We start from the raw sequence: 13,261 nt of genomic DNA on the forward strand, positions 1-13,261 counted from the left end.
CGAACAATTGAAAATATTATAAACTATTTATAATAGAACTAACCTAACATATATTTGTAAAAGCTATTCAAAATACTGAAACCTATTCAAAATATAACTACCCTAAAAAATATATCTAAAAACTACTGCAATTATAAAAACTATTCAAAATATAATTACCCTAAGAAGTATATCTAAAAACCACTGCAATTATAAAAACTATTCAAAATATAACTACCCTAAGAAATATTTCTAAAAGCTATTCAAAATACCGAAACCTATTCGAAATATAACTACCCTAAAAAATATATCTAAAAACCACTGCAATTATAAAAACTATTCAAAATATAACTACCCTAAGAAATATTTCTAAAAGCTATTCAAAATACCGAAACCTATTCGAAATATAACTACCCTAAAAAATATATCTAAAAACTACTGCAATTATAAAAACTATTCAAAATATAACTACCCTAAGAAATATTTCTAAAACCTATTCAAAATACCGAAACCTATTCGAAATATAACTACCCTAAAAAATATATCTAAAAACTACTGCAATTATAAAAACTATTTAAAATATAACTAGCCTAAGAAATATATCTACCAACTATTAAAATACTCAAAACTATTTAAAATAGAACTATCCTAACAAATATTTCTAAAAACTATTGAAAATACTGAATTCTACGTATAACTACCCTAACAAATATTCGTAAAAATAATTAATAATTATACGATTATAATACCTCCAAACCGACGTGTGGACAGGGCTTCGCCGCTTCGTCTCCTCTCTTCCTCTCCTCTACTCCTTTTCTTTTTTCTGATTTTTGATGAATTTTATGAGAATTAGGGGGTGGGTGGGGGCTTAAATAGTGGGGGGGGGGGGGGGACATCCCGCCTGTTGGGAGGGCGGGACGTGGGCCTCCCGCCCGTTGGGGGGGGCGGGATGCCCCTCACCAGAACGCCAACGGGCGTGAGGCCCACGTCCCGCCCTCCCAACGGGCGGGAGGCCCCTCGGAGGACATCCCGCCCGTTGGAAGGGCGGGATGTCGCCTGACTTTTCGCAAACAGGCCCCTGCGAAGAGGTTTTCCTCCCCCCGCCGACCCCCCGCCCGTTGGATGGGCGGGATGCGTCATCCCGCCCTTTCATTGGGCGGGAGGTACCCATTTTTCGAAATTTCCCAAACCGGCACCCTTTTTTTGAATTTAAATTTATTTTTAACCCTTTTTTAAAAAAAATTCAAGCAGATGCTGCCAAAGATCATTCAAGTTTTGGTACTGGATCGATTTTGTCCTCAAAAGAATACAAAGATCATTGTTCCATGGATATTTTGTCTCCAGTAAGCAGTTGTGGCCATAATGATTAACATGAGGATAGAAACTCAGTTACCCAGAATGTAACAGCTACATTTGTTGTTAGATCCGTGAGCATGTAAATTTAAAAAAGGGACTCTGCGAACCATTCGCTGCCACCAAGAAACCTTTTTGTATTGTCCGGATATATCATCTGTCATCCATGTGATAAAATAAATAAATCAACTACTCAGATAATCAAGTTGTGCATAAATACGCAAGGAATGTGCAATGCTATAACTGCGTATTCATCCCTCGTTCTTCGCATCTTCTGTTTCACCGCCGGGCATTTCAGAATTCAGATACCAGAGGCAGGATGAATTTGCCAGATGAGTCTAGGGTCAACTTTAAAGTTCTCTAGCACGAGAATGCTTACAACAGGAGAAAGGAACTATATGTTACAAAACGAAACCTGATCTAAACAAAGCTTTCTCCAAAAACTTGCGTCAACGTCGCCAAAAAATGGGAAGGTATGTACCACCTCTCCTACCAGCCAAAAATGCTAAGAACGAAGCAGATGAACGTGACGAATATACATGTTAATTTCTGTAGCCAACAGCAAAGTGAAATCTCCTCGCTTGTTTATCGTTGAAGGCGTATTCAAGTCGCAGAGGTCCCAATGGGGAGTCCACACGAACGCCAACACCATAGCCGTACCCGCTACCTGGTTTCCCACGAGCTCCTGCTGGGTCACCTGAACAGCGAAATACCATGGATGGCTCATGTAAGAACTGTGTATATTGCCTAACAGAAAAAAAAATGCCGACATGTATTGATGATGTAATGATTGCATAAGTGCAAGATCCCCAGCTGTATTAGACTTTCATTGTGTCAAATGTATCCTACAAAAGTATAAGACGGGACTGCTCACTTTACTTTCATGTTGGGTAAAATGTGAGTAGAATGTGAATTACCAGGAACTTTAGGACCAGAACCGAGATCACTACCATAGTCGCCAAAGACAACACCTTCCAGTGGCCCAAACTGCATGCAGAGCAATACCAGTAATTAATCACACTATCACAGTGCTGATTGAATACCTTCATTTATTTATTTAAGAGACCACAGAGTAGGTATAATATGATATGAATTTCTTCAAACACATGATGACATTTGCAGAGGACAGCACTCAAGCTGTCAATCTATTCAGACATGGGAACAGGGCTCCAGATTCTCAGTGCAAAGAAAAAATAGCCAGGAACAGCTGCTGTACCTCTCAGCAAATATTCTATAAAAAAAAAACGTCACAGCATCCATCTATAACAGTACTGCTACTTGGGCTAAATATGAAAGTAGAGCAGTGAAAAAGTAAAGCAAGCAGGCCTCAGTTAAGCTACAGCAGCCAATCACTAGGTGATGATCCATCCAAAGAATACTCATTTGAGCAAAAACAATACAAGACTGGTCCTAGTAGTAGCAATAATGTTGTAAATGCATATTGATACTGGTTTTGCTAAAATATTCGTTGCGAGATATTCATATAGGTATTCCAGGAATGTGTTTTGAACAGAGAATTCTGGGCCCTATTCCAGGGTCCGGCACCTATAAGGCTATAAATGGTTATAAGTTTTTTTTTGTTAATTATGTAGATATGTAGAACCCTTGTTGCCAACACAGTATTCTGAAGTTACCATACCATTGTGTCTGGATTTTTGTCAGACTAGTGTCACATAATTCCATGTGGAGTTGATTTGACAAAGATAAGAGGCCTATAAGGTTCAGGAGGAGGAGGAAGCCTACCATGCGGCACGAGACTTCTCCACTTCCTACAGCGTAAGAACGCCCGGAACCAACAGCACCCTCTTCGTATCCTCTTACACTATTTGTCCCACCAATTGCAAATGCTTCATGAGGTGGAAAGTTTCCCTCCACGTGACCTCCAGAAGCACTACATCAAACAAAAAATTATACAGAAAATAACAGAAATGGAAACAACTATCAGTGCAAGTTAATATGCAGGGCTTTCAGTTCATAACAGTTTTTTGCTACAGGCCCAGTACAAGAATTTGATAAAAGCAAACCTCAAAAGAAGCCGAGCAGGACCAATTTCATAGCCCTGCCTCAAACGTGTTGTCACTCTGTTGAAGCTTAGCCACTCAGGAAGAACAGGGAGACCTTGCTCAACATTGAAAACAAACTACAAGCAACAATGATAGCAGGAGATAAGGGTCTTTCAAAAAAAAAAGAAAACCGGATAGCAGGAGATAAGCAATTATGGCTGTGAATATTGCTCGGGGAAGGAATAAGCATTAATGCCAACCATTGTAGAGCTATGGTCCCCAGAATCGGTGTAGACGCTTTCAAACTTAGCAAGCAGCGTATCATCATAATTATTTCCACTGCAATGCAATGTAATAAATATAAGGAAGAAATCTTAACTACATTGATTGTGTGCCTGAACATGTGAAAACCAAGGAAATAAGACAATGAGAATGGAGACCTGGCAGTTAATTGGCTGTTATAGAAATCCCTGATGATAGGAATGCTTTTGTCATCACGAGCACCAGCATGCTGTGCAGAGAGAAAAGGTCAGCGCCATACCTTGTGGCTAGTCCTAAAAGGATAAGAAGCAGAATATTTACCTGAAAAATTAAGCCAAGCGTCCCACTCCATTTTGGCCTAAATGGCCTGCTGTACTCCACACCGGCAGTAACACGTCCAATCGTTATAGGCCCATGGTCAGGATGATCGCCACCATGGACAAGTGTTCCAGGAGTCCTTGAGTTCTGGTAAGAGAAATAACTATAAACATATGTATGAAGCTAACTAGCGGAAATAAAAAGCGATTCATATTAAAGCTAAATACCTGAACCATAACAGTTCTAGAGGTTCTCTTGTTGTCGCCATCGATCCATGGGTCAGTAAAGTTCAATCTAAAAATCGAATCTATTTGCCCCCTCTCCAGTGAGAGGTTCAATTTCTTGTTCCTCCCAAAAACGTTCCGGTGTGAATATGCAAAGCTGCACTCAAGTGATAAAATTTTTAGACTATGTGCATCTTCAATATATCCAGATAAAGATGTAGGAGCTGGTAAGAAGTTGCAAGCCTGCAACAAAATGATTTATTCTAGACATACTACCACAAGTTCAGAAATCAGAATGTTGGTTTTAGTTCGAAAAAACTTGTCACTTTGTTCTTGAGGCGGCATTTTCTCAAAAATGGAACCATATCTTGTCAATAGGGCAGTGTCTTTAGAGCGAAGGCTACACAATCCTAGAGAGGATTCATGTAAAAAATGAAACTAGTGACTCTTCCCTGTTCCATATACATGGAGCTAAAACAACAATTAATGTGCTCCTTATAACGATACTCCAAATTACAGATTATTATGGTCATAAGAATTTCAGTGTAAGATTAGTTGACCATTGAAGTTTCAAGACAACTAGCAAGCAGATTCATACCCAAATGCTATAAGTGTTGGCAAACAATTGCTAAAGGAATTTTGTGAAGCGGGCACATGCTTGTAGCCAACTAGTAAACAGCTGGTCTGGGGTTTGAAGCTATATACATCTGATAATAAAACAAAAAGATCATCAACATGTTCAAATTAAATAATTGACGGATTCTACAATACAAAATGATAACTCTAAATTTCTCGGTCCATATGGCCTGCTCGGGCTTTGGAGGATAAGCTCTTTATGCTAAGCTGCTCCAGATGTTGTAGCTGCAGGGCAATTTTAATGATAACCATAGAAGTCTATCCATAATAGTGGATTTTTGTTTCAGCCCTCCAAACATTTATTAGAACCCAGATAATGAGGCTTCGTGATAATGTTAAGCCCAACAAAATTAGGGGAAAAGGCCATTGGGGGCCTCTTTGGAAGAGGGGTATAACTCCAGATATTTTCAGGACTTAACTCAAATTTGAATTTAGTCCCTAAGGATTTGGAACACAATACACCCTTTCAAAACAGATCCTAGTTTTGAGCGCAGGGCCACACAACTAATATACAGCAAGAAAAAGTTGCATCTCTGGAACTATTGAAGGACCATGAAATATTGAACCTATGTGGAGAGTAGGAACTCACAGGCAGGAATAAGCATTATATAGCACTAGAAACAGAAACACAGTAGCTGTATATATACATCTTATCCTGTGAAAGAATAACATACCAACCTGCCAATAAGTCCAGAAAGGGGTCCATTGGTTATCCTGCAGAAAAACAGCATGTCATATAATAAGCATTGAAGAATAGCAAGTTCAACTGCACTTTGTGCATGTGCACAACTGGAGATTAAAAGAGAAAAAAAAAACAGTGCATCTACAGTTTTTTCAGCAGTAGTGAATCAGAACAGAATTTCTTAAAGCATGCAGGTACTAGCTACGCCCACAGTTCTTAAGACCGGACTGGACTAGCGGTCTGACTGGAAAAACCAGAGCCTCCGGTGGCCCGGTCCAGCTAAAAGACCGCCTGAGCAATCGAACCGGTATAAACAGGTGAAAACTGGTTTACTGCCTGGTTTTTAGAGGAAAAGCATTAGGAAAACCGGCACCAAACCGCTGGTGACTGCTCTGTGTTGGGGCACATGCGTGCGGAAGGGGAAAAATGGGAGGCGGGAAGGGTAAGATGAGAGGAAAGGAGCTGAGCATGGGGTTCGAACACAGGAGACGCATGAGACTGAACTATCACCACCAGGCCATGCTTTGCCTTGTGTTAGTAGTGTATCAATATCTATTTAAGAGACATTGAACCGCTTTGAACCACTGGTCCAACTAGTCAAACCAGTGAACCAAAGACTTTGCCTGTTCAATTGCCGATCCGTTCCTAATAACTATGGCTACGCCGTTTTATACAATCTTACACAGCTCAGCTTACAAAGCACCATTTGTACTCACCCACTTGAAATGCCACCACCAGCAGAGAAACCACCCGAAGGGCGTTCAACAAGATTCATGACAAGATCAACTTTATTTGAATCTGCAGATAATTACAAAGCACATGAACACTAGCACCTAACAAGAGAATGGATCAGCTTCAAAAATAATGATAGAGAACTTAAAGTTAGCTTACCTCCAACTGGCTGTGGAATTATAGTAACATCCTCCATGATTCCCATGGTAAGTATTGTTTCAACATCCCTTTTGACTTGTGCCCTATTGTAAGCCTGTTTTCACCATTAGTAGTTTAACTAGCTACGATCAGTGCCAAGTTTAAACTGACAAGTAAGTGTGAAGTTTAAACATACAACATTAATGTCACAGCATAAGGCAACAGGACATGAGTAACAAGGTAAGAAAAGCACCAGCCCCCCCCCCCCCCCCCCAAATCTACATATTATTGATATTTTTATAGATGATTGCTAATATTTAGTTATTTATGTCGCAGTGCTCCTTTCATAATGTTTTAAATCAGAACCACCCAACCGGACTTCAAATATTACTGTGAATAGAGCCAGAATTTACACAATAAAGAACAAAGAAAGAGGGGCTTAGTTCTATGTGCTCAAGTCTCCAACCAAATACACCTCTATTGTAACAAAAGCTGGTGACTTTGGTATAAGCCTTTGCCTGAAGACGAAAGAATGAGCATTTCATGCAACATCTAGAAGAACATAACTGAAGGATAATATTTGCATTTTAACATATCATCAATAGTCCTCCTGAAGTATATAAAAAATAAATAAAGCAATTGAGAAAGATAACTTTCGAAAAAAATGCTCTGACCTGCCCTTTCTTGGAGGTAAGTTGTCGAAGGATGGTCTCTGGCTGTGTCTTTCCAACAGTTGGTTCACCACTATGACAACACAGAAAGGAAAGAGAAGGGTGGAAACCATAAGAAAACTAGAAACTTACGCAGTCTAAAACAATAATTGATCATGAAAATATCAGAGTAAAGATAGGTCCTTACGTTTTCCTATCTAGAAAGCGGATATTAATGTTATTAACCTCAGCTTCTGAAACTTGCAGCCTCAAAATTCCTCCAGAAAGTATCTCAGCGTATGAAACCTGAATCCAAATCAATGGCTCTTTGTGATTTATTATTTAGCAATGTAGCATTGAGGGTCCTTATTTCTATATGCAATGAACAACAAATGAATCATATGTTGTATGCTGAGTTGGACACATATTTAGCGTTGGTGAGATATATACAATCATTACTGGGTTAGAGAAGAAGGAGCATGACAAACTCAGTTGCTACAGTTGTAGCTACTGGATGGTCAACACATCGCAGAGAATTACTTCAGGATAAATGGCCTTCAAGCACCTAGTTTAGCTAATCATATTAAACATATAATGATAACCCACCAAATACAATAAAATGATAAGCAGAAAGAAAAAAACGAGATCGAGAAACATGAATTCAGATTAATGATGACCTACCAGTCCAGTTAGACCCCGCTCCTGATACCATCCATTAACAGACTTTATCACTTGATCCAGATGTCGAATGTTTATGATTTTTCCTGCACATTGTCACACCAAAAACTCTAATTTAAGACACCACATCATCACATAGCAAAAGCTTAAAACTGTTTGAAAAACTAACACGTTTACCATGGCGATCACGAAATGCATCTTCCAGGAACTTGGAAGGCAGCATGTTGGCGCCCTCGCAGACCAACCCATGGAAGTCCTGATTGGGCTCCACCTAAACCACAAAAGAACCGGAATTGTGCATCCCTCAGTTCCAGAAATAAGCCAGTGGAAGGAAAATGGGGTGAACAAGAGGATAAAACAAGGACCTCGAAGACGAGGCGGATACCGTCGCGGGTGTCGACGGCGACGGGCATGCACGACCGGAACAGCCCGCTCTCCACGACGCGGTGCACGTCCTCCTGCACCTCCCGCACGGTGAGCGCGGCGTTGGGGCGGCACGCGCGCAGCGCCGCGGCGGCCGCGGCCTCCAGCTCGGGCCGCTCCAGGGGCTCCCCGTCCTTGCCCCGCACCGCGACCTCGCTGATCAGCACCCGCTCCTCGCCGCCCCCTCCCGCGTCCTTCCCGTGCCGCCGCACCGGCGGGGGCGCCGCCGTGTCGGCCCGCGCGACCGGGACCCGGGGCAGGCAGGCGCCCAGGCGGCGCGCGGCGGCGTCGAAGGCGCGGCCGATGTGCGCGAACGGGAGCGCCGCGGAGAGAAGCGCGGGCGCGGGCGCCGGGGACGGTGCCGGTACCGAGGCGGAGGCGGACGGGAGCTTGACGCCGGAGGAGACGAAGCGGACATCGCGGCTGCGCCCCATGGCGGCAGGAGCGGAGGGTCCGATTAGGGTCGCGAAATGGAGGCGGGCTAGGGTTTAGGGTTTTGCCGACGAGGCGGAGGAGGAGGGCGCGAGGGATTCGTCCGCCATGGGCGGGGGGAGGAGGCGGAGCGGAGGAGATGGTGGATGGTGGGTCGGGGAACGGGTTCCCTCCCTTTTGTCTCGAGGGACAATGAGAGCCGTTCGATGTGGTCGCGAGCCTGTTCATGAATCTGGTCCGTTGGCTGGTTAACGACGCCTTTTACTTGCTGAGAAATTTCGATATTTAATATTGAATTTGTGCGCCTACTATTGTTGACACGCAAGTCTTTCAAAATATAATACTACATAAATTCTTTTAATTTGGGAATTTCTTCTTTTCTTAATTTGAAATTTTTTTTATTTTCATTTCACAGCGCACGTGAACGGAACTGTTTTACCCATGCTTCCTTCGCTCGTCCCCGTCTCTCTCCTCCGTTCCTCTCAATCGCCGGACTCCTCTGCTCAGTCGGTTCTTGGCCGTTTGCCGCTCGCAGGGTCACTGTGGACAACGACTCCGACATGAGCGTGGAGGCGGAGGAGCAAACCACCATCTGACCAATCTGAAGTTGACCGTCAAGCGGGAACACATTTCCTCCGACGACGTGTGGTTTATGGATGGTGAGTGCCGCCTGCAGCCTGCTTTGCGACCTCCCTGCTATGTATTCATGGACAGCGTGATTGATTTCTGTTTCAGTCCCTGGGAGCGGGATCACTGAACTTCCAGAGGCGTCGGAGCGACCCGTCGGTCAGCTCAGAGGCGGAGGAGGAGGAGACCACCAACGAGCTGATCGGGCGCGACCGGCCGAGCATGCTGTTTAGGTGTTCGCGGTGCTCACAAACCTACAGTTTTGATGGGATCCAATCAATATGGATGGATAAGCTAAGAGGAAAAACCGTCAGTTCACATGTGCTGAAATAAAAATGAAGAAAAAATCTTGAAATTAGGAAAAGGAGAAGAAATCCTCCGAATCAAAAGAATTCGCGGATGAAGGGTTATATTTTGAAAGGTTTACAAATTGGATGTCAAAAAGAGTAAGGCACGCGGATTTAATGTCAAATATCGAAATTTCTTATATGTTGTACTTAATTGACCATCTTCCGCTACTCACTGGACCCGAGATAAGAATCAGCAATTTTACTAAATTGATACTATTATTTCTAAAAATATTATTGTCGTGCAATTGTTCAATCCTTCTACTTAATCACCATGTCACCCTATCATCTCCATGTATTATCCTTCTTTTCCTGCAGTTGGCATGCCACATTACATTAGCTAAGTTCGGAAAAGTTCTAAATCAGTAAAAGCTGCAGGAGAAGCCGACTGGGGTTAATGGGTTATTGGGGTAGCAGAAATTGGGTTTGTTTGGTTAGATCATTAGACACAGTGCCAGCAGATCGAATCCCAGCCCGAGAGGTTTTGAGCCCAAAACTGGAAATATCACGGGCCAATTTAGGCCTAAAAGGGCCCATCTGAGATTTTGGCTAGGAAACTCGAGTAAAAAATCATGTGCGATTAGATTAGTTAGCGATCTGAAACTCGAGTAAGAAATCATGTGAGATGAGCAAATTTCCTCCTATCCCCTCTTTTGAAGTAAATTTCAGGATCACGTTGGCAGAAGTCCAAACTGCTGTCTGATCTTTCTTCTGTTTACGAAAGGGAAAGTCTTTGTGTGGTTTCGATCGTTGTTTTCAAGATCGCTTGTGATTTGAATCCTTGTTCCTGCTATATTGACTGGGATCTTGAGCTACCTGATCAGACCGTAAGTAACCGAGAGAATTCTAACTGGAAATTAACCATCCATCTCAAGCCTGTCTGGGTGAGTGAATTATCGATATTTATCGGGCCATCAGCATATTTTCATTTACACTTGGCTTCTTTTACAGGTTTTCTTTTCTTGTCTCTTGAGAGTAAGCTGCCAAATTAAAAGGATTAATCTTGCGGTAGATCAAAGTAAATAGTAAACACCGTAATTGCCAAGGATTCAAAGTCAAACGTGACAAAAATTCACCGTGGTGGTTACGGCACGGTGACAGAAGACCGATGAATATTAATTTTCTTTACACGTCTTTTGGAACCTAAAGAGATAACGATATGATATGCGAGACCACATTGGTGGCATATTTAGAAGAGGAACATACAATACAAGTCTTGAAACATCTCCTTTGTTTTGTGAAAAGGTCGTCGTGCGTTATACTCCATCTATTTTTTTATAAGAAATGTCATAATTCGAGAAGATCAAGCTTATAGAGTTCGATTCATCATAATTATTTATTTTGTGCAAAAACACAATACAAATGCAAACGCTCACATAGAACACGAGTACGCACAAGCTATTCTTCTGAGTAAAACATATGACAACTCTTAAGATTATAAAGTCACCACGAGCGCTTCCCTAGCTAGAGACGGGCGGCACATCGTCATCAACAGGCGCATCTCCTACTACCGAAACAAAACAACGTTTGTGTATTTCTGGAATAAATGTAGAAACATGCGAGCACGAGCTCGTGTTAAGACAATAATTATTTAAATTATATGCGAGATTTGAATCACGGATCTTTTCAGCGTATTCATATTTCAAAAATTCACTCCAAATTTGACTGAAAATTAGGTGTATTTCAGCATATTCATATTTAGCAAACCTTTTAGTTCAACATTGATTACACATGGCTGCTGCTAATGGAATTTGAATTGAAAGTGTCACCCACAAGAAAACGAGTGTGGCATAATTGGACCTGCCACCTGTTTGAAGTACCTTTGCGCAGCTTTTTCTCAAGTCCCCCGTGTCCCACAACCTTTTCTCTTTAAAGACGAAAGGAAGCAATAATGTAGTGGATATGTGACGAGGAATGGTGCCATCCCTAGTGCTTGGATGTTGTCCGGAGATAATGATCGGTTTTGATACTGTTTCTTGTGAGCGCCAAACCGGACAACTCACTAGTCTTTTTCCTTGAGAAGACATAAATTTGGGCCCCTACTTTTCTTGGTGGAGACTGCTTGATGTCCCAGTTTTCCTTGTACGGGCATGTGGATTATGGCCCCTTCTTCAAATTTAGGGAAGCAGTCAATCACAGTATTACCTGAGAGCAAAGACAAGAAGCTAGCAGTCAGCAATCTTCCATGACCCTTCTTCAAATGCCATTGGTGCTGTTCGAAGGTAGCCAATGGATTCAGAAGGGGGAAGAGGGGTTTACGGTCGCTAACCACGCTTCTGTGACTCTCAGAACTTGTGCTTTCTTGTACTATAGCGCTTCTGTTGTTTGCAGTGTGGCTGCTTGAACTCGCGATCCAATTCGATTCACTCGGACTGTGATTGTTGCAAGTCGCACTCTATTCTCCCTTTTAATGAAACACTGCCAAGGCACATCTGCAAAAAAGAAAATGAAATCAGCAATCTTCCTTCGTCCAGTCTATTATCAATGAAATGATGGCCAAACTATGGAGGTCGAATTGATTGTCTAAGACCATTCCTAGTGCAAGTTTTCATTAAGTTCTTATCAAAATGCAGTGGCGGAGGACGCGACAAAATCAAGGTATTGCCGAGAACGGAGGCAGGATGGCGGCAGGGCGCTGGCACTCAGCAAGACGGCAAGGACGGCGGCCGGAGTGGCGCCAATGTGCGGAGGCGGGCTGGAGCCGGACTTGCAGACGAAGGCGCGGACGCTCCTGGGAGGCTGGGCTCCTGCCCTCAACCCTCAGCCCTCCGCCGCCGTAGCCCGCAGTCCCGCAGGCCGCAGAGGCGCAGACGAGGCCGCGTGGACCAGGGACCGCAGCAGCGCAGCTCCTGCTGTAGCCACCGCCGCCTCTGCTCCGGGTCGGCGGGTCCTCGAGGTCCACAGGCGCGGCCACGCGGGCGTGCCACCGGGCACCGCGCGGGCGGCGGCGTCGTAGCCTCATAGGCCTGGCCTCCGCCGGCGGCATTGCTCCGGAGGACCGGAGTAGAGGCGGGCGGCGGGCGGCGGCGTCGTAGGCCCGGCCTCCGCCGGCGGCGTTGCTCCGGACTCCGGAGACTGGAGCAGAGGCGGGCAGCAGGCGGCGATGGCGTAGGCCCGGCCTCCGCCTGCGGCGTTGCTCCGGAGATCGGAGCAGAGGCGGGCGGCGGCGTGCGAGCCTGCGAGGTCGGGATTGGCCGAACTCGGGAGCAGCCAGCAGGAGTCACGGTGGGGATTGGGGAATTGGATAGGGTTAAGTTTTTTTTAGTTGGGCTGGGCCAAGCCGAGGTATTGCCCGAGCAATACCGGGCCCTTCGCCACTGTCAAAATGTATGGCACGCCAGCATTTTCTATGACATGATAGGGTATCACCATTTCCAACAAAAATTGATCTCGATAAAATCAGCATCGGGTTTCGTTCATCCTCGCATGGTTTTGTCGATCAAGTGTGGCGTATGATCATGATTCATGCATCTTCTTATTCTAACTTAAACAATTGGATGGGACTACATAATTCATGCGGTACATAAATTCCTAAATCATGCAAGGATTATGTGTTGTGGCTAACTTATGAAACCATGCAAAAAGATCTTGCACCAATAGACCTTGTTTTGTTAATAAACAAAATATCCTCAGATGATGTGTCCGTCCATTTGAGTTGCCTGAGTTGCCTTCGAGGAAGTATGGACGGATATGGCTCTCGGAATCTCTTTAGCACAGCAGGGATGGTTCTCTTTACGATCTAACTTAGCTCTTAATCATTCTTACCTCGAAACATATA

The 13,261-nt window shown here is 43.7% G+C and overlaps 1 protein-coding gene across 1 annotated transcript; it reads right to left on the bottom strand.

Annotated features, from left to right (window-relative positions):
• Positions 1–1,504: 1,504 nt before the first annotated feature.
• Positions 1,505–8,673, bottom strand: LOC112874975 (outer envelope protein 80, chloroplastic). The gene is made up of 16 exons (XM_025938624.1): positions 8,020–8,673; positions 7,832–7,925; positions 7,658–7,740; positions 7,185–7,282; positions 7,001–7,070; positions 6,348–6,441; positions 6,173–6,254; positions 5,453–5,488; positions 4,142–4,295; positions 3,918–4,061; positions 3,776–3,846; positions 3,596–3,674; positions 3,357–3,472; positions 3,076–3,223; positions 2,250–2,319; positions 1,505–2,029 (listed from the first exon to the last, which is right to left on the bottom strand). Exons 1-16 carry the CDS (start codon positions 8,509–8,511, stop codon positions 1,875–1,877), a joined length of 1,986 nt encoding a protein of 661 aa, XP_025794409.1. The 5' UTR covers positions 8,512–8,673; the 3' UTR covers positions 1,505–1,874.
• Between the last annotated feature and the right edge of the window lie 4,588 nt (positions 8,674–13,261).

The sequence above is a fragment of the Panicum hallii genome, chromosome 1 (assembly GCF_002211085.1).
Source record: "Panicum hallii strain FIL2 chromosome 1, PHallii_v3.1, whole genome shotgun sequence".
Taxonomy (NCBI): Eukaryota; Viridiplantae; Streptophyta; class Magnoliopsida; order Poales; family Poaceae; genus Panicum; species Panicum hallii.